Below are 26,515 nucleotides of genomic sequence, written 5' to 3'. Positions count from 1 at the left end.
AAATACATTTCCTAGAGAATCGAATCTGGCTCTGGGGCGAAGCGATAATTCTGAGATCAGAAGGGAGTCTTAGGATGGACACCGAAATTAGGGTTTGACTGTCCGCGACCTGGCCTGAGGTGGTTGTCGGGAAGGAAGGGGAAGTGTGCCTTTAATCGACAGCGGAAGTGTGGCATTAAGGGAATCGGGCTCAGAATCTAGTTTTGATTGGTTGAGGTGGGAGGCGTGGCCTCGTACGTAGACTATGATTGGTCAGTAGCGCGGTTCTGGTGAAAGTACGAGCGTTGAGGGAGTCGGAAGTGTGGCGTACTCCAATTTCTGTTACACCGGAAGCGTGGCTGTCCTTTAAACGTTTGGCGTGTTGGACCTAGAGAGCATCTGGAGATATTGTCCCCCAACAGATTTGACGACGGTATCTGATCTGAGTGGAATTGTAGCCTCCGGCCAGATTCCTCGATTTTCATAGACAACGGCGGGTGTCGGAGTCTGTTGAGGGCCCGGGAAGCAGGCCCCAGAGTTCAGGTCCCAGCAAAGGCTCCCCCACGTCGGGGTTGCTGGGGACGCCTAGGTCTCTTCCCCGGGGCCATGGCGGACTTGAAGCTGCTGGTGCCGGAGCTGAACGAGGCGGAGGAAATGGGCGCTGAGACGGCACGTTTCCAGGAGCTGCTGCTGCAGGTGCGCACTGACCACGACTCCTGTGTCCCTGGTTATTTGGGGGATTCTTTTTTTCCCCCTGAGATGGGATTGCAGTTCCCAGAATGCACTAGAGAGGCAACAGGGCTTATGGGAATTGTAGTTGGTTAACTCAAAGTTTGCTAGGCTCTGGAATAAATGGGAGTAAGACTGGAGTCGTTCTTTGGGTTCCTCAAAGGAGAAAAGGGACATAATATGTCTTATTCCCTGCGTTGCTCATATCCATAAACATTTGTTTATTGAGCAACAAATGCGGGTCTGAGCCATTTTCCTTCACCCAGGCCTCCAAGGAGCTCCAGCAGGCCCAGACAAGCAGACCAGAATCAACACAGATCCAACCCCAACCAGGTGAGGAAGGCAGAAACCCAAAGAGAGTGAGAGATTCCCAGGGAAGTGGAGAGACACTGGGGTCAAAGGACACAGAGGAGGGAGGAAAGGGACATAATAAGAGGGTTTAGAAGCCTTGGTGGGGAAGTGAACAGAGACCCAGAGGGAGATCCAAAGAGAGGAGTGGGTGGATGGGAGTGACTAGGGGGACAGAGACTCCAACATGGAAAGAGAGTCAGAGGTCCCAGGCATGGGGAGGGGGAACCAGAAAGTGGAGGACTGAGACTCAAGGAAGGGAGAAGGACAGACTGGGGAGAGGACTGATGGAAATCAATACCCACATGGAGACATGGTCAGGACCAACCCATTCCCACCAGGCTTCTGCGTAAAGACCAACTCATCAGAAGGGAAGGTTTTCATCAACATCTGTCACTCTCCCTCCATCCCTCCTCCGGCTGACATGACCGAGGATCAGCTGCTTCAAATGCTGGAGGAGGACCAAGCCGGGTTTCGCATCCCCATGAGTCTGGGAGAGCCTCATGCCGAACTCGATGCAAGTCAGTACCCTTGGGGGACCCAGGACCCCAGAATCCAGGGCCCAGGACTCTCCTGATCTGATCCCTTCCCCTGAGGCATACCCCCAGCCTCCTGGGCCTGCTGCAGCGGCCGCAAGGGACAGTCCTGGTTCTGCCCACCTGGCCAAGCTGGCACTTCTCTTTGCCTCCCTCCAGGGTGAGGGCCGGCGGGCAGGTGCTTTATTAGCCGATCTTCTGGATCTAGGCCCAGGCCAGCTCTCACCCGCATCCATGGCTCCCTCTCCTGTCTCCCGTGCTCTTTGCCTCCCCAATGGGCAGTGTCCTGGGGCTCTGGGAACCCCCAGAGGGGAGAAGTTTTCTCCTCCACCCTCTCCCCTGTCTCTGTCTCTCTGCCTGTCTCACCTCTGTCTCTGTGGCATTTCTGTCTCTATGTCCTTGCTTTTTCAATTCACATATGTCCCCTGAAGCCTCCTGGGATCACGTTTTGGGTGGTGCCCCAGGGAGTAGGGACTTATCAAACCCAGAACTTGGGGTTTCAATATTGTGTGATTCTTGCTGGGCCAGAGGGGGCGCTTGGCCACATTGAAGGGTCAGGGTCAGGGTCAGGGTCAGGGAGGGCTTCCTGGAGGTGGAAATGTCCAATTCAAGATGAGAAGGAACCGGAGGAGTTCATCAGGTCAAGACAGAGAAGAAGGTTCTGGGCAGAGGGTTCAGACAGGGGTCCCAAGGCGGCCAGAAAGAATGATTGAACTGGATCGATCAGTAACAGAGGGATGGAAGGAATTTACAGGGAGGAGGTCGCTATAGAAGTGAGGTTTTTTTTTCTCTCCAGGTGGGAGGGGCAGACACACAGGGCCCCCAATGCCAGGCTGAAGTGCTCAGACCTACTGTGTGCTAGGGAGCGTGGAGGGCTGTGAGCAGGGGGAGGCAGGTGGGGCTCTGGGACACAGTGGGGAGGGAGCAGAGGGACAGAGACTGGAGGCGGTGTGAGTTCAGTGTGTGTGAGTCCTCACTTCCTAATGGTCTCTGGGTCTCTCACTCTTTGGCTGCTATCCTTTATGGGTGTCTCATTCTTTGGCTGCTCTCCTTTAGAGCTTTCTCCTTGCCTGTCTGAGTCGGGGGGGGGGGCTGCCCGAAGGGCTGGGGGCCTCACCCCTTTTTCTCTCCGCAGAAGGCCAGGGTTGTACCGCCTACGACGTGGCTGTCAACAGCGACTTCTACCGGAGGATGCAGGTTGGGGGCGTGGCTGCGGGTGAGGCCTGGGCAGGGGCCGCTCCCTTGACCCTCGAGCCCTCCCGCAGCCCTGCTCCCCCCTCTGTCCTAGAACAGCGATTTCCTGCGAGAGCTGGTGATCACCATCGCCAGGGAGGGCCTGGAGGACAAATACAGCCTGCAGCTGAATCCAGGTAAGGGGGCCTGGGCGGCGTGGGGGCAGCTAATGTCTTCGCCTCTAGGCTGCGATCCTGGGGAAAGGGCGAGGCTCCCCAAGGTGCGCGGGGTGTGTGTGGGGTGTGTGTGTTGTTAGTGCTTGTGGAGCGGGACCTGGCCCCTTGTCTAGGTAAGGGGCGGGGTCTGGACAGCGTGGGAGCTCGGGTCCGGAGCATCTCCTAGGATCAGATTTTATTGGCTAATACTCCGGGAAGGGCGGGGACAAGGTGGGCGCGCTTCCTAAAGCCAAGCCTGGGCTGTGGTCAGGTCCCTTGCCACCTCCACTCTTCTCCCCTCCGGGGAAGCTCTCACAGTGCTAGACGCCCCCCTGGCGCTTCGTGGAGCGAAGGGAACCCCTACCATGTGACCTTGACCCTGCCCCCCCTCTCCCCGCAGAGTGGCGCCTGTTGAGGAACCGGCCTTTTATGGGCTCCATCTCCCAGCAAAATATCCGCTCCCGCCAGCGTCCTCCGATCCAGGAGCTGGGGAACGTGTTTACCGCTGACGCCTTGAGACCCGAGGGAAGGTGGGCTCTCCATGGCTCCCTCTCTCCTGTCTCCCGTGCTCTTTGCCATCCTTCCCTCCCCAGCGGGCGGTGTCCTGGGGCTCTGGGAACCCCCAGAGGGGAGAAGCTAAACTCCCCCTGCGAAGGCCACCCCCGGGGCCGCAGGGCTGGTGATGGTGAGAAAGGAAGGGAGCCACATGCCAGGCGGGGCAGCCCCGCGGGGACCTGGGGGCTCTCCTCAGCTCTGGCTCCTGTTCCCCCTCAGCCCTGAGAAGCCGCACCTGAACCTCTGGCTGGAAGCCCCCGACCTCCTTTTGGCGGAAATTGACCTCCCCAAACTGGTGGGTGCGCCGTCGACCTGAGCTGGAGAAGGAGGTTGGGGTGTTGGAGGGAAAGTGACCTGGGCTTGTGCCAGCCCGTTGGTGCTGCCCTCTGAGTTGAGGGCCCTCAGGCCCACTTCCGGTGCCGCCCCCAGGATACCCAGGGCATTGTAAGTGACCCAACACGGAGAACTGAAATGACCGTACCCCGCCTTCTCCCTGGAAGGTTAGACCCTGTAAATACGGTCTCCCAGCCCGTGAGCCTGCTCTCTCTGGCCCATGTTTTCATCGTCCGTGTCCTGCTGCCGGGAGGGAAGGGTGGGCTGATTTCAGTCTGTCCCCAGGATGGAGCTCTAGGGCTGTCGCTGGAGATCGGGGAGAACCGCCTGGTGATGGGGGGCCCCCAGCAGCTGTACCATCTGGATGCCTACATCCCCCTGCGGATCAACTCTGATGAGAGCAAGGCGGCCTTCCACCGGAAGAGAAGGGTACCTGGTGGGGGAGATGGTGGTGCGGGGAAGCGGCGGCATGGGGGCCTGGACTCCGGGGTCCTGAACCCTCTCCCTTTCCTCTCCTCAGCAGCTGATGGTGGCGATGCCCCTTCTGTCCGCGCCTTCTTGACCCAGCGTCGCCCTGGGCTTCCAGGTGGGGAGGAGGTGATCGCTTCTCTAAAACCGAAATAAAAGAGTTTGCCTTTACTCTGTGTCTGGCTGGGAATTCATGGGGAGTGGGCGGGGGAGGGGCATTGGGTTGTAGCCCTGGCGTCCCAAAGGGGTCACTGCTGCAGCTCAGGCTCGTCCTCTCCCTCACTCCCGGCCCCCAGTTTCTCCCCTCAGTCTCCCCTGGGGTCCCAGAGCTGACTCTGCCCCTCTCCTGTTCACAACCCCTCCCTGGCTCCCCATCGCCCCTGGGAGATGGTCCAAGCCCCCCAGCCTGGCACTCCGAGCTCCGTGTGGCCTGATGGGAGGATATGCTTACTGATTTCAGAGAGAGGGGAAGGGAGGGAGAGAGAGAGAGAGAAACATCGATGTGAGAGAACATCCGTGGGTTGCCTTCCGTACGTGCCCCGACCGGGAATGGAAACTGCAACCTAGGTACGGGCCCTGACCGGGAGTCAAACCTGCCACCTTTTGGTGTACAGAGCAATGCTCCAGCCCACTGAGCCACACCAGCCAGGGCACCGTCTGGCCTTCAGGCCTCATTTGGACCTCTTTCTGCCTAGTCACCCCGAAGAGTGTCTTGACCACACCATTTTTTGAAACTTTTTCTTAGTTTCTACTGTCCGTTCTACTTAGTACCTCCTCTCTAGTACACCTGGGAAGTTTCTAATTGTCTCCCCCTCACAGGGGATGTTCCCAGAGCCCTTTGGTGATCTGATCCATACCGTCATCCATACCCTCTCCTACCCCTGTCCTGACAAGCTGCCCATTCCTGGAATTGTACTTCAAGTCACAGTCACACCAAACTCTCCCTTCCCCACTGGGCAAGTGCTGATTCCCATGCGCTGGCTACTTCCTCCTGCCATCCTTATCCACCTCCCCACCCAGTCATTCCCTTTCTGAGCTTTCCCTGGAAAGCTTTTCAACCTTCAAGTTTTCTCCGATCTACCCTGGCAGGATTAGAAACCCACCTCCCGCTCCTGCCCCCAGGAGTCCCCAACACCCAGTGTTACTCTTATAGCTGTGTCTCCTGTGGTGTGACAATGCCTAACACCTAGTCGGAATGCAAATATTTGTTGAATTAATGATGGGCAATGCCCTCTCCTTTTTCCATAGTCCTAGGTGCATAAGTAAATGGAGGAACCTCAGTGGTAAATTGGAAGAGCAGTAAAGAGTCCGGTGTGACTGGAACGGAGTTGAATTGGGTGGGTAGAGGGAGACTTGGTGAGAAGGGGAAAAGGTGGGATATGAGCATCTGAAGGAGCTAATGTAGGCGCCGTGTCCACTAGATGGCGCAACGCATCCTCAGAACTACAACTCCCGGCGACCCTCGAAGTAAGCGGCCCTTCCGAAGCAAGCAGAGATCCAGCGGCCGCTGGGACTTGTAGTTCTCATGGGGACTCTCCGTGGGACTGAAGAACACACTCTTAAGTCCTAAGAAGTGTGGGGCTGGGTCCCTTCTGCCGTCCTCTGTCTCCATGGTGATAGTTCCGGCGAATGCACGGGATTTGGCAGCGGCTGGGCCCTCTTCCCACTCCCTCCTCCTCACCATCTGCTCCACCTTCGCACCTGGCCCCGAGCCCCGGCCGCCGCCTCCGCACCCGGGCCGAGGATTCTGCTGCCACAGGGTGGCGCGTGTGGACGGCTCCGCGGGCTGCTCCTCCCTGGCCCAGGAGTCCGGCCCCCGGCCCCCTCCTCCCAGGGGACCCGGGGGTTTTCAAAGGGGCAAAACTGGGAGACCCAGACACCCATGGAGAGGCCGCGGGGGCAGAGGCTGCGGGCCACTGGGTCCGTGGCGCCGTCCGCCACGCCGGCTGCTCTCCCACCCCCTGGCGGGCCTGTGCCACATCATGAAATTTTAATCCCGAATGCATTTGCGGCCCGAGGCAGAGAGGCGGTGGTGAAAGAAGCACCCTCCCGGGGCCTGGATCTGAGATGGACTCCGCGTCGGGGAGCGGGGCTGGTTTGGAGAAGGGGCCGGGCACACAGACGAAAAGTCAGGGTTCAACCCTAAGGGGCGGGGCTGGAATTCAGGGGTGGAGTGAGAATTTAGGGGGCGGGGCAGATCCCAGAGGGAAGGGCCTGAACTCAGGGGGTGGAGAGAGAACCGAGAGAGTGGACAGATTCCAAAGTGTGGACTAAATTATTTGGGTCGAAACTGGCGACTGCTGGAGGGGGGCAGTATACAGTCGGGGATGGAACTCAGAGGGAAGGAAATTGGAGGTCAAGGACCGGGGAGCGGGGTGCGTGCAAAGGAACAACAACAGGAGGGGAATGGAAAAAGAGGAATGATGGAAGCAAGTGGATGGAAGTCAAAGGGGAAGAAACTAGATGGGGAAGAATAGAGGGGACAAGGGGCGAATGAAAATGGGGGGGTTGGAGCCCTGGCTGGTTTGGCTCAGTGGATAGAGCGTCGGCCTGCGGACTGAAGGGTCCCAGGTTCGATTCCGGTCCTGGGCACATGCCCAGCTTGCAGGCTCAATCCCCAGCGTGGGGTGTACAGGCGGCAGCTGATCGGCATTAATGTTTCTCCCTCTCCCTTCCTCGCTGAAATCAATATATATATATAAATAAAATGGGGGTTGGAATTTGGAATTCAGGGGAGAGAATTCCCTGCATAAGAAGAGAACCTTTTGAATGAGGATGTTGGAACCGGGGGTGATGATACAGGATGGGGATGGAGTTCGGGGAGCGAGATGTACAACTGGAGGGTGCAGAAACCGGGAGGGACAAGACTGAGGCTGAAGCGCGGAAGGACACTCAGCAAGATGGCACTGAAGGGGAGGAAGATGCGGGGATGAGATGAAAGGGACTGAAGTGGGGCGGGGGGCACATCCCAGGGAAGAGAGAGAAGGAGCCAGGGGCGGGGGTAGAGTGAGGGAGAGTAACTCTGAGAAGCGACAGAACTGGGGCGATGCAACTCGGGTGAATTCAAACCCAGGGGTGTGGTCTAGCGGTGGAAGGGCGGGGCCGGGCCGGGTTATAATGCCAGGGGCAGGGTCTAGCGGGTGGGCGGGGCCTCCCCTCGCCCCGCCCCCGATGCTGAGTTCAGTGACGGCCCCTCGGCAGCCGCACTCGCAGCCTCCTTCCCCCCCGAGCGGAGCTGCGGGGCCGGCCGGGCCGGGGCGGACCCCGGGAACCCGGACGCGGCCGCCCGGGCCCGCGGGCGGGGGGATCGGCGGGGGGTACCGGCCGCGGGGGCAGCCACCATGCAGTTCCACAAGGAGGAGTTTCGGAAGCTGGCGGGTCGCGCCCTCGGGCGGCTGCACCGGTGAGCTGGGTGGGGGTCCTGGGCGGGGAAGAGGGCAAGGGCCGGAGAGGACGCCCATTCCCACCCGGGCGCAGACCCATAGGTGGACGGGCGATACGCGGATCGGGGGGTCCACCCATCTGTCCAGTTTTCTCCCTCCGCCTCCGACGGCGCCGCTGTCCCTGGTTCTGTCTTGCTCATCATCTGGTTTATTTTGTTGGCCCCACCCCACTCCAGTCTGGACCCTTTTCTCTGGGACCGTGTGTTCCCCTCTCTCTGGGTCTCTGAACCCCTGTCCCACGTCTGGGGCTCTGTTCACCCCTCTTCTCTCCGCGTCCTTTCTCTGGACCTCTGGGCCCCTCTCTCTGGGGTCTCTAGTCCCCTTTATCTCTGAGTCTCTGTCCTCTCTCTGATTCTGGCTCTCACTAGATCTCTATCAACTCCCCTCTCGGGGTCTCTGCCCCCCCTTGGGGTCCCAGTCTCTCTTCTTTTGGGTCTCTGTCCTCTCCCTGCGTGTTCATCCCGCTGCCCTGGGTCTCTCCATCACTCTGTCTTTCTCCGTTTCCGTCACTCAGAGCGTTTAATCTGAAGTTAATGCGGATTGGGGCCCATGGGTTCTCGTCCTTGGAGAGAGTTAAGCTGGGAGGGAGAAGCCAGGGTGTCCTGGGCCTCTGGTGGGGGGAAGGTAGCTGCAGGCCCCACATGAGACCTCCCCAAGGATGTAGGCTGGAGCTAAGGGGGACTCCTACCGGCCAGGGAGATGACCCCAGTGACCTGGGTGTCCCCAGGGCAGGCCGATCGCCTCCTTCCAGTCTCTCACCCCCAACCCCAGCCTTGGCTCCAAGTCAGGGAAATTACTCATCTGCGGTGAGACCTAAAAATACCTGGCCCCGGGGCGGGAGGAGCGAGCCCGAGCCTCTCCACTGCCCTTCCCTTGGGCCGGGCCGTGCCCACAGCCCTGACCCCGACTTCAGCTGGCCCTTCGTCCATCTCACTGGGCCATGCAAGTCCTTCTCTAAGTCTAACTCTAGTCCTGCTTCCTGTAGATCACCTCCTGGCTCCAAGGCCCCCCGCCCTCTAGCAACAGGGGAGATGGGAATGAGGCTGGACAGAAGGGAGGGGGCAGGGGGATGGCGCGGTGGGGAGGCAGTGGGAAGCTGAGATAACCCCACCCCTGCTTTTCCCCATCTCCCAGCCCCTCCCCACCCTTTTTCTCGCCTCCTTTCACGAGTTTCTCAAAATACATCCGTGAGAAGTCAGGAGACAGAGGGGGAGACGTGCGGATGGAGGCTGGGCTGGGGGTGCTCAGGCCCCCTCCCTCCGTCTCTGCCTCCTCTCAGCCTCTCATCTGGGTCTGGGTTTCTCTCGCTCGGTCCCTGCCTTACTCTCACCCCCGAGCTGCCCCCCGGAGACCCCCAAGCCCAGCGCTCCCGCCAGGACAGTCACCGAGGAGCCTGGGCGGAGATGAGCATGTGAATCCTGGGGTTCACTGCGATGGTCGGAGACAAGGGAGCTGCTCTGTGTTGGACACAACCTCCGTTCAGGCCTCTTAGACGAAGCTGGGGAAACTGAGGCTCAGCTGCAGAAGAGGGAGACATTGGTGGCTGAGCCATCATTCAGCCCAGGCCAGCCCCTCCCCACCTGGGCTGGAGGCTGCGGGTTTTCCTAGAGATGCGTGAGGTCCCAGCTCCAGTGGGTGGGGACGCTCCCCCAGACCAGGAAACAGACGTAAAGGAGGCGACTAGGGACAAGGCCGGGGGCGGGGGAGGGGGGGGGAGGGATGCAGGCGAGACCAGGAGCCGAAGGGCCTCCTCTGTGGGCCAGACCCTGGGCTGGTGATGCGGGGCCAGGAGGTGAGCAGGCCCCATCGCTCTTCCTGTGGGTGACCTTGGATGTGCTGCTTCTGAGCCTCAGTTTCCTTAGCTGTACGCTGGGAAGAGGAGAGAGAAGCAAAGGGAAAACGGGGGACAGAGGTGTGGGGGAGCGGACGGAGAGCCGAGAGGAGCAGACACAGGCCCAGCGGCGGGACCGCCTGTACGCTGGTTTTAGCTGCAATCACTTCTTGAGTTTCAGGGTCAAATAGCATCTGATATCAACCTGGGTCAGAGTCTAATCTCATTGGCTGACAGGTCCTGACGGAGTGGGCAGACCCTACCACCCTGCACGAGTCATTCTGGGGCTCCCTCCCCCCTCTCTCCCGCTCACTCAGGGTCTCATTCCTCACCCCCTGGGTTTGGTCAGCTCCCCCACACTCCCCCCCCCCCATCCGTTTCTTACCGTTCCTCCCCCCTTCTCCTTAAGTTCTTGGATGGGGAGGGTGGCTGTGTTCTCGCATCTCTCCCACCGCCTCCCCCCAGGCCGTCTGGCTGTTCTTTCCTCCCCCGTCCCAGTCTCCCTCGCCTCCATCTGTTCCGGCCCCTTCCTGGGATCCAGCCGGATCCTCTGGCTGCTTCCCCGCCTCGGAGAGGAGCCGCACCTCACCAATCACAGCCCCAGCCCGTCTCCTCAGCATCCCAGTCTCTTTATCGTTCAACGCTCGGGTTCTCTGTACCTGCGTCCTCTCCCCTGGGTTCCTGAGCCCTGCCTCTGGTCTCTGTCCCCTCCCTTCTGGGTCACTGTTCTGTCCCCCCTTCTCCTGGGCTGGGTCCCCCTATCTTATTCTCTCCTTGTCTCTCTGGGTCTCTGACCCCTTCTCCCTGGGTCTCTCCCTTCCTTCTGTGTCTCTGACCTTCTTCCTTGGCCTCCGCCCCCTCCCAAGCCACCCTCCCTTTGGGTCTGTCCACACCTCTGGACACCTCTTCCCGCAGCCTCTCTGAGGATTTGAGGTGGCTCTCCAAGTATCCTATCCGTCTCCGTCACCACAGACCAATCCCTGATCCAGAACGGGCGGGGGCGACAGGCTCGCTGGGGACGGAGCCAAGTCCCCCACCAGGGCCATCTGTCCCTTGCCAGGACACCACCCCCCACCCCCCTCCCCATCCCCTCGGCTGACAGCCTGAACTCAAGGCTCCCCAGGGATGCCCGGCTGGACTGCTGGATTCTAGAGTCCCGGAAGTCTCCCCACCCCCGAGGCCCTAGGAATGGGCTGCTGGTGGCTGAACGGAGTCAGCTGGCTGTCAGCCCCACACCTGGGGCCTGGGGGCAGGAGGGCAGGCATAGAGGCAGGGGGAGGGGGTCGGCCTATAAGCAGACGTGGCTGCGAAGCATCTGTTCTGCTGACACCTTTGCTGAAGCATCTCCTTAGCGCCTTTCGCTTCCTCAAATAGACTCGTATCTGGGGGAGGGGGCTAGAGAGAGTCTGGGCCTTGGGGTGGGGGGCGGGGCACAGGCAAAGGGTAGTGAGGGTGTAAAACTGCTGAGTTGAGAGATGGCAGGGCTGGGAGAGAGGACCTGAGGACTTGGACACCTGAGTCTGGGGGCGGAGGGGCTGGGGGCGTGGAATTCCTGGTCTGAGGGGGGCTCCAGGATCCTGGGTCCTGGGGAGAGAAGCTGGGGTCCTGGGAAGGAAGGCGGGAACACGGGTTCAGTTAGCATCCTGGGTCTTTTTCAAGCAGGAGGTTTGGCCCTGAACTCCTGTGTCGCCCTGGGAGGAGGGGGCTGGGGCCCTGGGCCGAGTCTGACTCTTGCCGCCCCGCAGGCTTCTGGAGAAGCGGCAGGAAGGCGCGGAGACGCTGGAGCTGAGTGCCGACGGCCGCCCGGTCGCGACGCAGACGCGGGACCCGCCGGTGGTGGACTGCACCTGCTTCGGCCTCCCCCGCCGCTACATTATCGCCATCATGAGCGGCCTGGGCTTCTGCATCAGCTTTGGCATCCGCTGCAACCTGGGCGTGGCCATCGTCTCCATGGTCAACAACAGTACGACCCATCGCAACGGCCACCTGGTGGTGCAGGTAGCGCAGGGCGGGAGCCGCGGTACCGCCTACGCCTCTGATGACGTCACGTCCATCCAGCGCAGCCCAGGCCACGCCCCCTTAAACACCACAGCCCGAATGGCCCCGCCCATCTGTGCTGCCCCCTTACTCTGACTTGTCTCCTTTCCTAAGCCCCGCCCTGATCTACATGAAGCTCCGCCCTTATTGAGTTCAAGTCCCTAAGAGCAAAATGTGGCCTCTGCCCCCCTTTAGGTTCCCTATGTACTGCCCCTTCTTCATTTTGGGCCTCCTAGCAACTTTTGCTCCACCTGCGTCCCACACCTGTCCCAGGGTCGCATCTTCATCCCAGTCCCATCACAAGCTCCCCACTGAATTTTAAAAAGTATATTTTTATTGATTTAAGAGAGAGAGAGAGAGAGAGATAGAAACATCAATGATGAGAATCATCAATTGGCTGCCTCCTGCACGCCCCCTACTGGGCATCGAGCCCACAACCCAGGCATGTGCTCTGACCAGGAATCAAACCGTGACTTCCTGGTTCATGGGTTAACGCTCAATCACTGAGCCATAGCAGTTGGGCATCCCCACTGAGTTTTTTTTTTAAAATATATTTCTTTATTGATTTCAGAGATGAAGGGAGGAGAGAGAGATAGAAACATCAATGATGAAAGAGAATCATTGATGGGTTGCCTCCTGCACGCCCCCCACTGGGGATCAAGCCCACAACCCAGGCATGTGCCCTTTGCTGGAATCGAACCTGGGTCCCTTCAGTCCGCAGGCTGACGCTCTATCCACTGAGCCAAGCCGGCCAGGGCCCCACTGAGTTTTTTTAAAATATATATTTTATTGATTTTAGAGAGGAAGGAAGAGGGAGAGAGAGAAACATTGCAACCTGGGCATGTGCCCTGATAGGGAATCAAACCTGGGACCTCTTGGGTCCATGGGACGACGCTCAATCCACTGAGCCACACCCACTGGGCTTTCTCCCTATTTTATCTCCAGGGTAGGCCATACCTCTGTCTCAGAAAACAAAGTTCTGATTATGGCTGTGATTTACCCCGCCTCTAGCTCCCTTCCAATCAGGCCCACCCCTTTGGCTACTTCTTGTCCTTGACTGGAACTCGTCCAGGTTACTCGGCAAACAGTTCCTAAGTTGGTTAGAAGTAGAGAAAGAATCGCCACCCGGGTATGGGTCCCTAGACATTCAGAGAAGGGGCACTGAGGCAGGGCAACAGGCAGACTGAGGCGTGTAGGCAGCAAGAGGCCCCGTTGCTAAGATAGCACAGGCCCTAACAACGTGGAGAAGCTTAATTCGGTGTGGACCGAGGGATGGATTGAGCTCTGATGGGCGGGGCGAGAGAGGGATCCTTGTTGCGGATTGGCCAAGGGACCAAGTCTGTGGGTGCTGATTGGTGGAGGGGGGGCAAACTCCGGCGACTGGTTTGATGTGCTTTTTGGCCCACAGAAAGCTCAGTTCAACTGGGATCCAGAGACTGTTGGCCTCATACACGGCTCCTTTTTCTGGGGCTACATTGTTACCCAGATTCCCGGGGGATTTATCTGCCAAAAATTCGCAGCCAACAGGTACAGGTCGGGTGGGGTTTCTCAAGTTGGGCGGGAACTACAGTTGCGTGGGTGGAGTTAGAGAGTGTGACCTGGCATTTGGGGGCTGACTTTGGACAATGGGAGGAGCCTGGGGCGGGGTCTTAGAGAAAGGCGGGGCTTGTGGTTGTGAAACGTGGGAGTCAGAGAGAAGGTGGGGCCTGGGGTTGTGGGGAACCGGGTTCTGCTGTGGGCAGAGAGAGCAGAATCCTATGCATGGTGGGATAGCTGAACCTTTTTTTTCGGACCACGGACTCTTCCCATCAGGGTTTTCGGCTTTGCTATTGTTGCTACATCCACTCTAAACATGCTGATCCCCTCGGCTGCCCGCGTCCACTATGGCTGTGTCATCTTCGTACGGATCCTGCAGGGGTTGGTGGAGGTAAAGCCCCGCTCTATGTGACCCGCCGCCCTCTGACCCCACCTCTTCTCCTTTAAAAAAAAAATATATATTTCTCCTTTTTAAAAAAAATATATATATAGCCGAAACCGGTTTGGCTCAGTGGATAGAGCGTCGGCCTGCGGACTCAAGGGTCCCAGGTTCGATTCCGGTCAAGGGCATGTACCTTGGTTGCGGGCACACCCCCAGTAGGGGGTGTGCAAGAGGCAGCTGGTCGATGTTTCTCTCTCATCGATGTTTCTAACTCTCTATCCCTCTCTCTTCCTCTCTGTAAAAAATCAATAAAATATATTTTAAAAAAAATAAAAAATATATATATATATATTTCAGAGAGGAAGGAAGAGGGAGAGAGAGATAGAAACATCAATGATGAGAGAATCATTGATTGGCTGCCTCTTGCACGCCCCCTACTGGGGATCAAGCACGAAACCCGGGCATGTGCCTATGGCCGGAATGGAAACCGGGACCCTTCAGTCCCCAGGCTGAGCAAAACCAGCTAGGGCCAACCTCTTCTCCTTGACTTTGGCTCTCTTCTCCCCAGGGGGTCACTTACCCCGCGTGCCACGGGATCTGGAGCAAGTGGGCCCCTCCCTTAGAGCGGAGTCGCCTGGCTACCACAGCCTTTTGCGGTGAGAGGAAGGTGCTGGGATTTAGATTTGTGGGTCTGAAGGAGGAGGGGGTGGGGCACCGGCCCGATATCTGTGGAAGGAGGGGCTGTGGCTTGTACTTTGGTGTGTCCTGGAAAGACGGGGCTGGGGTCCGAACCCCTGGATCCGGGGGGCGGGGTAGCTAGGTCCGCTCTCTCTCCCGCACCTCCCCCCCCACCCCCAATCAGGTTCCTACGCCGGGGCGGTGGTGGCCATGCCTCTCGCCGGGGTCCTGGTGCAGTACTCAGGCTGGAGCTCCGTGTTCTACGTCTACGGTGAGGGGCCCGGGCGCCGGGGTTCGGGGGGTGCTGGCCAGAGCGAGGCCGGTCGGTCGTCACCTCGCTTCCATCCCCCTTCTGACCTCCCCAGGCAGCTTCGGGATCTTCTGGTACCTGTTCTGGCTGCTCGTCTCTTATGAGTCCCCGGCGCTGCACCCCAGCATTTCAGACGAGGAGCGCAAGTACATCGAAGAAGCCATCGGCGAGAGCGCCAAACTCATGAACCCCCTCACGGTCCGAGCCAAGCCTGCGGGGTGGGGGCGCGGTGGGGCGGGGAGAGACACCAGGCAGGGAGGCAGGAGAAAGGGGGCTTAGAACCCGCACAATGTGTAGGACGTGGTGTGTTCCCCGACTCAGGAGACCCGATGGGAACGCCCAGTGGGCGGGGCTAGAGCCTAGGAGGCGGGGTTAACGCTCTATTAGCATGTGCTGAGGGCGGGGCTAGGTCACCAGCTGGGCGGGGCCACTGGTGGGCGTGGTTAAACAGCAGAGGCGGGATTAGAATGTGGGGTTTTGCTTAGATTCTGTGGTGGGTGAGGCTAGGTTTAGGAGTCGTTATTGAATGGAAAGCTTCCTGGGCCCACACTTATGGGTCCCTGAGGGCCATCGAGCCCGGACACATGCGAACCTGAGGGGCCACTGTAACCCAGGAGCCTGCATTCCTGAAGGGTCACTAGAGGCCAGGATGCGGGCCCCGCAGGGACATGGGCTGGCGCCCCTGGGCCCCTGGAGGTTTTAATGAAGTGGGGGAACCTGGGTCTCTGTAGTGAGGTTCCTGAAGGGACACGGAGAGCCCCCGGTTCCTGTCTCAGCGGCCCCTCCTCTCGCCCCACACAGAAGTTTAAAGCACCCTGGCGGCGCTTCTTCACCTCCATGCCCGTCTACGCCATCATCGTGGCCAACTTCTGCCGCAGTTGGACGTTCTACCTGCTCCTCATCTCCCAGCCCGCCTATTTCGAAGAAGTGTTCGGCTTCGAGATCAGCAAGGTTGGACCCAGGGGCGGGGGGAGGGCAGGGGCGCGGCGGGGTTGAGAGAGAAGGAGTGGAGCGTTGGTCCCAAGGGGTTGGAATGCGGGACCAGAAGGAGCCGGTGGGCAGGAACCGGGTGGAGAGGCCCGACGAGGGCCCTGAGCGCCGGCCCTGTCCTCCCCCCGGCGCAGGTGGGCCTGGTGTCGGCGTTGCCCCACCTGGTCATGACCATCATCGTGCCCATCGGTGGCCAGATCGCCGACTTCCTGAGGACCCGCCGTATCATGTCCACCACCAACGTGCGCAAACTGATGAACTGTGGGGGTGAGTGGGGCCCGGTCTCGACCGGTCTGGGGCCGCCTGGGCCGGGCAGAGCGCCGTGGGGCACATCCGGGGGCAGAGGCGAGACCTCGTTGGGCTGGAAGAGCGGGGTCTACACGGGACAGAGCGGGGTGTGTGGAAAGGAGGTGATGAAGAGGGGCTGTGATGGGGGGCCTGGAGAGACGGGGTGTAGGCGGCTACTGCCCTAGGGGTGTGGACGGAGAGGGAAGGTGTGAAGGCGCAGGGGTGGGGCTCGGACCCTGCATCTTCGGGGCGTGGCCTAGTCAGGGGGCGGGGCCACGGAGGGCCCGGCGGAGGCGCTGGAGCTCGTGCGCTCCGGGGGTCGGGGCCAGGCTTAGGGCTGGCGCTGGTGGGCGGGGCAAAGCCGGGGACCGGCCTGGAGCGGAGCGAGCAGGGTGGGCGGGATTAGGTCTGGAGTGACGGCGCGGGGCAGCCGGCACTCAGAGGAGGGCCCTCCGCAGGCTTCGGCATGGAAGCCACGCTGCTGCTGGTGGTCGGCTACTCGCACTCCAAGGGCGTGGCCATCTCCTTCCTGGTCCTCGCCGTGGGCTTCAGCGGCTTCGCCATCTCTGGTGAGAACCGCGGGTCGGCAGCTTGGGGGAGTCGGGACAGCGCTGTGGGGAGCTTTCTGGCTCCGGAAGGGGACCTCCCAGCCGCGCAAAGGGTGGGCTGGGAGGAGCAGCGGGAGCGGGGAAGGGCCGGCTCCGAAGGAGGAGGGAGACTCAGGTGCGCCGCCTCCTGGCTCATCTTTCAGGGTTCAATGTGAACCACCTGGACATCGCCCCGCGCTATGCCAGCATCCTCATGGGCATCTCCAACGGCGTGGGCACCCTGTCGGGCATGGTGTGCCCCATCATCGTGGGCGCCATGACCAAGCACAAGGTGGGTGCATGCGCCCTGACCCTCTGGCCCTCTACCTCTGTGCTCCCTGCCTCCCTGACGCGGGCAGCCTCCCTGGGCTCCACCCCTGCCCCCTGGAGGTGTCTTTCGGCCTCTCTCTGGGTCTGTCCCCCTTTCTCTGGGCCTCCCCTACCCCTCTAAAGCTCTCCCTCTCTCTCAAATATATTTTTATTTTTTAAATATATTTTATTGATTTCAGAGAGGAAGGGAGAGGGAGAGAGAGAGAAACATCAATGATGAGAGAGAATCATTGATCAGCTGCCTCCTGCACGCCCCCCACTGGGGATCGAGCCCACAACCCAGGCATGTTCCCTTGGCCAGAATCGAACCTGGGACCCTTCAGTCCGCAGGCCGACGCTCTATCCACTGAGCCAAACTGGCTAGGGTTAAAACTCTCCCTTCACTTCCTGTTTCTCTGGCCTCCAACAGACTCGGGAGGAGTGGCAGTACGTGTTCCTAATCGCCTCGCTGGTGCACTACGGAGGGGTCATCTTCTATGGGGTCTTCGCTTCAGGAGAGAAGCAGCCGTGGGCGGAGCCGGAGGAGATGAGCGAGGAGAAGTGTGGCTTTGTTGGCCACGACCAGCTGGCCGGCAGTGATGAAAGCGAAATGGAGGATGAGGCCGAGCCCCCTGGGGCACCCCCTGCTCCCCCTCCTTCCTATGGGGCCATACACAGCACAGTTCAGCCCCCAAGACCCCCACCCCCTGTCCGGGACTACTGATCATGTGCCTCCCACTGGATGGCAGTTTCCAGAACCTCCATTCCACACATCTCCGGCCTGAGTGACAGTGTCAAGGAACCCAGTCCTCGCTGTCCTGCCTCAGGCCTAGGAAGCACTCTCCCTTGCTCCCAGTGCTGTCCAATCCTCTTCCTCTCCCAATTGCCTCTCAGGGTAGTGAAGCTGCGGATGGCAGTTTCAAGGATACCCAGACTCCCCTAAGGGTTCCCTCCTCCACTGGTTTTGCCTCAGTGGTTTCAAACCTCTCCTTTCAGGGCTTGATTTCAATGGACAGTTCAGTCTCTCGCTCTCTCGTGTGGTTTTGAGGCAACTTCTCCCCTTCCTTTAACCCCAGGGGCCCTGAGTTACTCAGTCCCCCTCTTCTCTCAGAAAAATTCAAGGTCTTCCTCTAGAGGTTTCCAATCTCTCCTAAATCTATTCTGCATTTTTCAGCTTGGTTTAACTTTAGCCAAATCACCCACCCCCACTATTTTAGAGATCGATTCTCACCAGCGTTTCTGAGGGAAAATGGTGGTTTCAAGACCCCCTCCAACCTCCTCACCCCTCCCTCCACCAGCAGATTCTGCTGAAACACCAAATCCCCCAAGACCTTCTCCCTCGCTTAGCCCGATGTCTAGGGAAACAGCCCGAACGGCAGGTTTATCGGTATGCCTCACGCCACCCCTATGCACTTTTTCTGACACAGTCTTCAGGGTCAAATAGTGGCTGCTCAAGTTCATCAATGGTTTGAAGCCACCACCATTGAACGTCCCCACGGTGGTTTCAACATGTCCCCCTCCCCCCCAGTTCCTTGCACTTTATTCTCCTGGGTGGTTTCAAACTACCCTCATTTTCTCAGTGGCCATTTGTCGTGTCCCTCAGGGGCTAAATGACTCAAAATCTGGGATGCTACCCTTTCAGACACCTTTCTTTTGGCTTAGAATTTGGGGAACATATATAAGAGAAGTCACAGAGTCCCAGGAAAGGGTAGGGGGCTAGGGCGAGAGGTGTTTTTCCCAGGGCAGGGAGTGTCTGTGTGTGTCTGTCTCTGTGACTGTAAACCCTGCCCTGCCCCACTCCCAATAAAGTGCTTTGGTGTACACACCCAGTCCTCGTCATTGGGGAGTCCAGGAGTCCCCCCACCCCCCAACCCTCTCCTCCTGCAGCCCCGGTGTTCTAGGGCCCTCCTCCCCCAGGAATCAGGCCAGAGCAGGTGGCTACCAGGGAGGGAACACGTGCTTTATTGGGCCTCAGCGAAGGCATCTCTGCGGTGGGCTCTATCCGAGGGTACCACTCTGTAGCAAAGCATGCCGGGAGGGGAGGATGTCTGAGGATGGCGCACGTCTGGAGGGACCGAGAGGGGCTCACACGAAGTTGTCGGGGAGCGTGGCGGGGGAGAGCGGCTCCAGGCGCTGGGAGCGGCCCCCGCGGGGCGGCGGGGGCAGCTTGGGCGGCAGCGGAGGAGTGGGCGGCGGCTGCTTGGTGGAGATGTGTGAAGGGATCCAAGCATCCGGCGCGTAAAAGTAGAGATCGTACGGCTCCTTGGGAGCGTCCAAATGCAGGACTGTGGGAGCAAAGGGGCGAGGTCACCCCAGGGCTGGCCAGGAGCCTGCCCCCTCCGCTGGGCCGCTGGCCAAAGAGGAGGCGGGAGAGAGGACGCTGACCGTCCTTAGGAGCTGGGTTTTCAAACCAAAGGGCGAGGGGAGAGCCCTTGTGTAGACGAGGGGGCGTGGTCTCCGCGCAGTAGGGGCGGGGCTAGACGTGAAGAGGGCGGGGCCTTCAGGGCTCCTGGTGGGGAAGGGGCGGGGTTTGTAGGGACCTGTAGCTGCGAGCCTGCAGCGGTCCCAGCTGGTCTGGGGGAAGCACTGGGCTCGTGTGTGTGAAATTTCAGAGAACTGGGGGGCAGGACCTGACCATGGAGGGGTCCGGGCTTCTGTTGACCTTGGATAGGGGACCTGTACTTCTTGGCGGGGCGCCCTAAAGGGCCAGGTGAAACCAGGGAAAGGAAGCGGCTGGCATTCAGGGCGGGCGCTGTCAGGGTCGCTCACCCGACTCCTCTCCGTCGTTTGGAAGCCGGTGGTGTGCGAAGGGCCGGTGCCGAGCCGCCCGGCGGTAGAGACACCACAGCAGCAGGAAAATGCCGATCAGCAGCCCGGTCCCGGCGAAGAAGAGGCACAGGGCCCCTCCCGCCCCGCCCCGGGGGCGTCCCACCAGGGTCACACCTGAAGGAAGGAGCCCGGCAATAAGTACCCTAAACTCCCAGTCCCCTCCTCCCTCAGACCCAGGGGTCCAGGCCCTCCTCCCTCAGACCCAGGGGTCCAGGCCCCCAGCCCCTCCTCCCTCAGACCCAGGGGTCCGGGTCCCAGCCCCTCCTCCCTCAGACCCAGGAGTCCAGGCCCCCAGCCCCTCCTCCCTCAGGCCCAGGGGTCCAGGCCCCCAGCCCCTCCTCCCTCAGACCCAGGGGTCCAGGCCCCCAGCCCCTCCTCCCTCAGACCCAGGGGTCCGGGTCCCAGCCCCTCACCGGTCTCCTTCACTCGTTCCACCAGGATGATAGTGTTGACTCTCTCACCTCGGCTGCGCCGCTGGGGGGCCCGCAGAGTGGCAGGGGCCGGCTGATTGGGGGGCCCCGGAGGAGCAGGGGGGTCCGCGATCCGGGAGGAGGAAAGAGCGGCCTCTGGCCCTTTAGGGCTAGAGTTCTGGGAGGCCTTGGGCTCAGCAGTCCCAGGAAACTCTGAGGTGGGCAGTTTGAGGGAGTTGGGCTGGGTGGCCGCAGGGGGTTCTGGCTCGGGGTTCAGGGGCAGCCCGTGCAGGGCAGGAGCTTGGTCCCTGGAGGGTGCGGGCGTGTCTGGGTGAAGACGGGTGGAGGTTTCAGGGTCAGAGTCCCTGGCGATCTCTGCGGCATCTGGGTAGGGGGCTGTGGGGAGTTTTGATGGGGCAATGTCAGCGGGGCCGGGGTGGAGGGTTACATGGGATTCTGGGTAGGGGGTATCAGTAGGGTTGGGGTGGAGGAATTCAGTGTTTGGGGTCTCAGCGGTGTTGGGGTCATGGATTTTTGGAGTTTCGAGGTGAAGGGTTTCCGTGGGGTCAGGATCCGGGGCCTCTGCCTGTGAGATTTCAGTGGAGTTAAGCTCGGGAATCCCCGGGAATTCCTGGTGTGGAGTTTGGGGAGGGTCGGGATTCAGGGTCCCAGGAAATTCTGGGTGTGGAGTTGTGGAGGAATTAGGTTTGGGGGCCTCAGGGGACTTGGGGTGTGGAATCTCAGGCAGGTCAGGCGTGGGGGGCTCAGAAGGTTCTGGATGTGTCATTTGGGAGGGGTTAATTTTGGGGGTCTCCGGGGCTTCTGATGTGGAGGTGTTGAGTGAGTTAGGTTTGGAGGCCTCAGGAGACTCTGGGTGTGGGGGTTCTTGGAGGTCAGGGGTGGGGGTGTCAGTGAAGTTATGGGGCGAGGACTCAGGGGAACCCGAATGAGGCGCCTTGGAGGGCTCCGGAGACGCCGTCCCCGGGGATTCTGGGTGAGGCTGGCGGAGAGTGGCGTTTTCCGAAGCAGCGAGAGAGGGCTCCGAGGGGAGGCCCGTCCTTGGGGAGTCGGAGCCCGCCGTTGGTGCGGCCGAAGGCGCGGCCGTGGAACCCCGCCCGGCGAGGAGGCAGACGAGGAAGAGCAGGGGGCCGAAGGCTGCCATGGCTCTGGAGGACGCCTGTCGCTGCCGGGGAGCGGGAAGGACGGGGCTCAGTCAGGAAGTGGCCCCGGAGTCCCTGCTCGCGCCCGGAGGCCACGCCCACTCAAGGAGACCACGCCCACTCACTGAGGCCACGCCCACTGGTCCCCAGGCGGGCCCCTGCCCCTGCCCAGCGGGTCCCAGGGAGAGCAGAACCTTACTGCCCGTCCCTGAAGGCTGGGGCGTTGGCCGCCGGAGCTAAGGGACAAGGGCGCGGGGCTTCTTGGGAGTCGTAGTTAATTTCCTTATCTGTTTCCCCAAGGGGGTCCCAGAAAAATTGGGGGGAAATGACACCTCTCCAAGTCCCCAGACCCCCTCAACTTCGACTTCGGAGGATGTAGATCTCTGAATGGACCGGGGATACCTTCCTCTCCGAGGGCCCCCGGGGCACCTGGACTCCATAGTTGTTTACATCAGGAGGCTCAGAAGGAAGGACTGGGGCTGGGGCTGAACCCCTGGGTCTGAGGGAGGAGGGAGACTCTTGGGTCCTGGGCAAGAAGTCTGCTGGGGGGTTCAGACTCCCAATTCCCAGAGGGTGGAGGGCCCTGTGGCTCTAAATTCCTGCTTCTTTAGAGAGAAGCCTGAAGGTTCAGATGCTGAGGATTTTGAGGGAGCCAGGCTTGGGGGGATGGGTTATCGGGGAGAAGGACATGGGAGTCTTGAACTCTTGGATCCTGAGTGAGAAGGTTAGGAACTCTGAGTCTCAGGTCTCCCAGAGATAGGGGTGTGGGGGTTTGAACTCCTCAGCCTGGAGGAGGAGAGAGTTGTGGGGGACTCAGGTCTCTGTTTACTGAGGATGGAGCTTAGATTTCAGGGTCTCGGGGGCTGGTCTGTGGCCAGGTGGAGGTAGGCTTGGAGGACACCTGGTTGGGACAGGGTCACTTGGGGCCCTGGGCCTCCTACCTGTTCAGGGGGGTCCAAGAGAACAGCAGGTGAGCAGAGCTGGGCGCAGAGACCAGTGAAAGCTGCAGAATGGCTCTGGGTGGGGCAGCAGGAGGTAGGGTCCCAGGGCGCAGGTGATGCACCTGACCCCCTCCCTGGGGATCCTGGGAGCCTAGCGACAAGCTTGGGATCTTAAAGGGACAGAGCTAAAGTACATTGTCTCTGGTCCTGACTGGTTTGCTCAGTGGATAGAGCGTCGGCCTGCAGACCGAGGGGTTGTGGGTTAGATTCCTGATCAAGGGCACGTACCTTGCTGCAGATTCCTCAGCCCCAGGTTGGGGCACATGTAGGAGGCAACCAATAGGTATGTCTCTCACATCTATGTTCCTCTCTCCCCCCCTCCCTCCTTCCACTCGCTCTAGAAATCAATGGGAAAAAAGCACATTGTCTCTGGAGTGGGATTGAAGGGAGTTAGGGACTGGATGATCTGGTGGAGGGATGTGGCCCAACCGAGTGGAAGTCGCTGGTGCCATCCTATGCCAAGACCCAGGAGCCAGGCGCCTCAGCCCCTTCTCCTCAGAGCCAGGAATAGACATCCCAGGCCCCGCCTCCACCAGAATCCAGGAATCTAAACCCAGGAGCCGGAGCCCAGGCCCTGTCCCGCTCCTTTCTGGGGAACTTGGAGTCCAGCTTCCCACATCTTGCCAGATTGCTACTGCCTTTGGGAATTCCCAACCTTGACCCTCCTTCCCACTGTGTGGAGTGCACCCTCTTAATAGAGTGGGTGTGGATTGGGGTTTGTCTTCGTAACACCCCACGCTCCTCCCCCTCCCCCTCCCCGGGGCAGCCCAAGGCCCTGTCCCTTTCCCCGCTCCCGAGCTCTGTTGGACTTTCCTGTCATTGTACCTGCCTTCACACCCCACCACACACCCCTTGTCTTCTCCTGCCTTTCCCTTCTCTATCTCACACTCTCTGATTCTCTCCCTGTCGGGGTTTATCTCTGGGCATTTCTGTCCAGCTGGCTGTCCTTCCATTTCCTTCTGTCTTTCCCAGAGCCTGTCCCTCCTCTCTAGCTGGCCCTCTTCGTCAATTTCCTTTTTTCTCTTCCTTCCTTTCCCTTTCTTTCTTCCTCTTTTTTTTTTTCTTCTTCTGTCACAGTCTCTGTCCTTCCTTCTCAGGGTTACTTCACCTCTTTGTGTCTGCTTCTCCCCATCAGTCCCCCGTGTGGCTTTTCCAGTGTCTCTCTCTCTCTCTGTGTCTCTGGCTTCTGCTCTGATGGTCCCTCTGCCCGTCTCTATTTTTATCCCTCTGACACACCCCCTGCGTCCACCTCTCTGTCTGTCCGTCTCTCCTCCTCCCGCTTCTGCTCAGGACCCAGCTCCTGGTCCCAATTAGTTGATCGCCGCCAAGGCAGCGGCGGGCCCCCCACCCCCGGCTCCTCATTACAGCCGGCGGCTCCTAATGAGCCTGGGGGGAGGCTGACCCCACGCCCCCGGCCCCTGCTCTGCGTCACTGCCCGCGGCGGGGGCTGTGGGAGGGATATAAGGGGGCTGCCTGCCTCGCTGCCCAAGTCCACTGCGCGGTAGGGGCCCTGGGATCTGGCTGCTGCGGGTGGGTGAACTCTGGGGCTCGGGGCCAGGCCAGGGCCTCACGGAGCCCTTCCCTGTCTCCCCACAGGTGATGGAGACTCGCCAGGTGCCCAGGAGCTCCCGGGCGCGGCTCCTGCTGCTGCTCCTGCTGCTCGTGCCCTGGGGCGTCCGCACGGCCTCGGGCGCCGCCCTGCCCCCCGCGGGGGTCTTCAGGTACGTGCGACGCCCAGAATTCCCAGGGAGGGGGTGAGGGAGGAGAGCCACAGAGGCAGGGAACAGAGGCTCCCAGAGGGCGGCAGAGACCGGGAAAGAGGGCAGAGACTAGGGGCGAGGAGAGATGCGGGTGGACAGGGAAGCATGAGACACAAAAGGATACAGGCTGGGAAGGGCCTTGAGAGACTTAAAAGGAGTCAAAGCAGAGCCGGGTTCGCTCCTGGAGCGCCGGTTCTTGGGTTCTGGGGATGTGCCCGGCCCTGCGCCGGGCGGAGGCAGGCCAGGGCCTCAGACTTGTCTCTGCACTCCGGGAGCTCCGAAGCTGGGGAGCAGAGACAGAGACCCACACAGAGCAAAAGGGGCAGAGGACAGAGACCGAGCCGCTCCACGGACGGTGCAGCAACCGGGCTTCGAGTTAGACCGCGAGGAGGACCGGGGGTGGCGGGCGGAGGGCCTGGACACGCGGTAACCGCGTCTCTCCGTCTCCCCGCAGCCTCCGCACCCCCGGCGGAACCTGGGCGGCCCGGGCCGGCCCCCCGTCGCGGCGGAGCCTGGCCCTGGCCGACGACGCGGCCTTCCGGGAGCGCGCCCGGATGCTGGCCGCCCTGGAGCGCCGCCGCTGGCTGAACTCCTACATGCACAGGCTGCTGGTGCTGGACGCGCGCTGAGCGCCCGCGGGCATGCAAATAAAGACCTGCCGTGCGCCAGGCCCCGCCTCCTCCCTGCGCTGTGTGCGTGTGTGTGTGTGTGTGTGTGTGTGTGTGTGTGTGTGTGTGTGTGAGGGGGGTGGGTGGGAGCGGGCCCAGCACCGGCTACACTGGCATCTCACCCCTCAGTCCCTTTTCCCGCCCTAAAAACATGTCCCCTCCGTTCATGTATAGCCCCACCTCTCCATCTCTGCTCTACCCCTGCCCCGCCCTGTAATTTGCACCTTTCATTCCGAGCCTCCGTTCCTCCCACCCCTGAGGCCCTGTTCTCTCAGTTCTCTCCCAGGTCACTGCCCCCTTCTCTGGTCTCTCGCTCTCTAGGTATCTGTCCTCCCTTCTCTGAGTCTCCGTACTTCTCTCTCATCCTGGGAATCTGTCTCCTCTCTCTTCTTGCTGCCCCTAAAGCTCTTCCTTCCATTCTTCATCACTTTTTCTCTCTGCCTGACTCCTTCGTGTCTTCCTACTCTTCTTCCCTTGGGTCTCCGTCTCACTTTCTTCCAGCTCTCACTAGTCTCTACATTTCCCCATTCCCGACTTCTTTGGGCAGTGGGACGATCAGGGACTCTGATGTGAGTTGCACCTGCCGTTGAAGACCAGGCTCTCCCAAACGTAGCTGTGGGTATTGGAAAGGGCATAACCTCTGAGTATCCTTTTCCTCATCTGAGGATTAATCAGTATGATTACACTATGAGAGGACTTCAGAACTGCGCCCCCACGAAGCGAACGTTTTTATTAGAAAGGGGTTTCCCCCTCTCGAAGCAGCGTCCAGCACCTTCTTCAGGGAGACCATCAGAGCGACAGGTTGGGGCGGGAAAAGAGGAGAGAGAACCAGTCATCAGGCTCCCGGAGCCATGGGCGGGGGCGGGGAGACACCTGGGCTGCCAGGGAAGCGAGAAGGCAGCCAATCAGAACCTGCCCTTCTGGAGCCTCGGCCAGCCCTTCAGCCCTGCCCCTCAAGGTGACTGACAACCTCCTACTTCTCAGACTCCGAGGGCGCTGAACTGCGTGCCCCGGGCGCAGCTCGCGCGGACCGCACTGTGATTGGTCTCGCGAAAGGGGTGAAGCTGGGCGTGGCCGCCAACGGGAAGGGGGCGGGGCGGACTCTTGGTGATTGGCAAGCTCTCCCATAATTTGCACCGCGCCGTAATTGCCCTAACTGTAATCTTCAAAATCATCCAGCGTTGGCCCAACTTTACAAACAAGACTCTGAAAGTCAGGACTAATTTTCCAAGTTGCCAGCGCTAACAAAGCACAGGATAGCTGGAACCCAAACCTGTGCAACTTCAGTCTAAACCTTTCCACTCTGCTGATGGAGAAATGGAGTTACAATCTTACAAGCAGTGACCATATGCCGGGCCCTCTTCTGGACACGAGTGGCCTCATTCTGCGTGCTGGAGGGCTGGGTCCTGGCCTGTACCCTTCCCACACTACTTCCCCCCTAGATCGCCACAGCGGGTAACACCCAGACCTCCACTTCCAGACTGAGAGCTCAGGGCTCCAGCCACCTCTTGGAACCCTGACACCCGCCCCATCCTCTATGAGCTCCTTCTCATAGGTCCCCATCTTGGGAATGGCTTCATGGTCTATTAGCCACTGGGTGAGGTACTGTCCTTGTCCTTCCCTCTTCCTCTGCCTTCACAGCCTGTCAGTTCCACCCACACACCAGGTCCAGCTCAGACCTCGTCCTCTCCCACCTGGGCCCCAGCCCCAGCCTTCTCCCCACCTCCTGCCTCAGCCTCACTTCATTACTCATCCCCTATGCAGGCTCGGGTCTCTTTCCCACTCCGAGTTGATTTTGTCCCTTCTCTGCTCTCAGCCCTTTCTTGGGCACTTAGGAGTAAAGTTCATGCTGGTGTCCAAACCCTTCATGGGCTCTTGCCCACCTCTCTATCTTAATTTCACCACTCTGTAGCCTCCAATTCTTCCTGGCTCCAAATCATTTTCTTGTCATTAAAATTTT

At 60.1% G+C, this 26,515-nt stretch overlaps 4 protein-coding genes across 5 annotated transcripts; 3 read left to right on the top strand and 1 right to left on the bottom strand.

Moving 5' to 3' along the window:
• Positions 1–255: 255 nt before the first annotated feature.
• On the top strand, positions 256–4,507 carry PIH1D1 (PIH1 domain containing 1). Of its 2 annotated transcripts, none has more exons than XM_079759499.1 (9): positions 256–675; positions 975–1,041; positions 1,398–1,577; positions 2,728–2,789; positions 2,881–2,962; positions 3,381–3,510; positions 3,755–3,830; positions 4,154–4,297; positions 4,392–4,507. In XM_079759499.1, the coding sequence occupies exons 1-9, from the start codon at positions 586–588 to the stop codon at positions 4,428–4,430; spliced, it is 870 nt and encodes a 289-aa protein (XP_079615625.1). In that variant the 5' UTR covers positions 256–585; the 3' UTR covers positions 4,431–4,507. The 2 variants fall into 2 exon arrangements, with proteins under 2 accessions (XP_079615625.1, XP_079615624.1); XM_079759498.1 differs by having other exon boundaries at positions 547–675; positions 4,389–4,507.
• Positions 4,508–7,677: 3,170 nt separating this feature from the next.
• Positions 7,678–17,669, top strand: SLC17A7 (solute carrier family 17 member 7; the record flags this gene model as incomplete). Its single annotated transcript, XM_079799364.1, has 12 exons — positions 7,678–7,739; positions 11,356–11,608; positions 13,056–13,174; positions 13,460–13,574; positions 14,134–14,221; positions 14,428–14,514; positions 14,609–14,751; positions 15,355–15,504; positions 15,678–15,810; positions 16,290–16,400; positions 16,583–16,710; positions 17,158–17,669. 12 exons carry the CDS (start codon positions 7,678–7,680, stop codon positions 17,449–17,451), a joined length of 1,683 nt encoding a protein of 560 aa, XP_079655490.1. The 3' UTR covers positions 17,452–17,669.
• Positions 17,670–18,754: 1,085 nt separating this feature from the next.
• On the bottom strand, positions 18,755–21,143 carry GFY (golgi associated olfactory signaling regulator). The gene is made up of 3 exons (XM_079760048.1): positions 19,970–21,143; positions 19,497–19,670; positions 18,755–19,012 (listed from the first exon to the last, which is right to left on the bottom strand). The coding sequence occupies exons 1-3, from the start codon at positions 21,126–21,128 to the stop codon at positions 18,813–18,815; spliced, it is 1,533 nt and encodes a 510-aa protein (XP_079616174.1). The 5' UTR covers positions 21,129–21,143; the 3' UTR covers positions 18,755–18,812.
• A 2,583-nt stretch (positions 21,144–23,726) lies between these two features.
• On the top strand, positions 23,727–24,516 carry PTH2 (parathyroid hormone 2; the record flags this gene model as incomplete). Its single annotated transcript, XM_079760023.1, has 2 exons — positions 23,727–23,848; positions 24,342–24,516. 2 exons carry the CDS (start codon positions 23,727–23,729, stop codon positions 24,514–24,516), a joined length of 297 nt encoding a protein of 98 aa, XP_079616149.1.
• Between the last annotated feature and the right edge of the window lie 1,999 nt (positions 24,517–26,515).

Source organism: Cnephaeus nilssonii, assembly GCF_951640355.1.
Source record: "Cnephaeus nilssonii genome assembly, chromosome: 20".
Taxonomy (NCBI): Eukaryota; Metazoa; Chordata; class Mammalia; order Chiroptera; family Vespertilionidae; genus Cnephaeus; species Cnephaeus nilssonii.
Note: the sequence above shows the minus strand (reverse complement) of the source record. Positions and strands in the feature narration are given on the sequence as shown.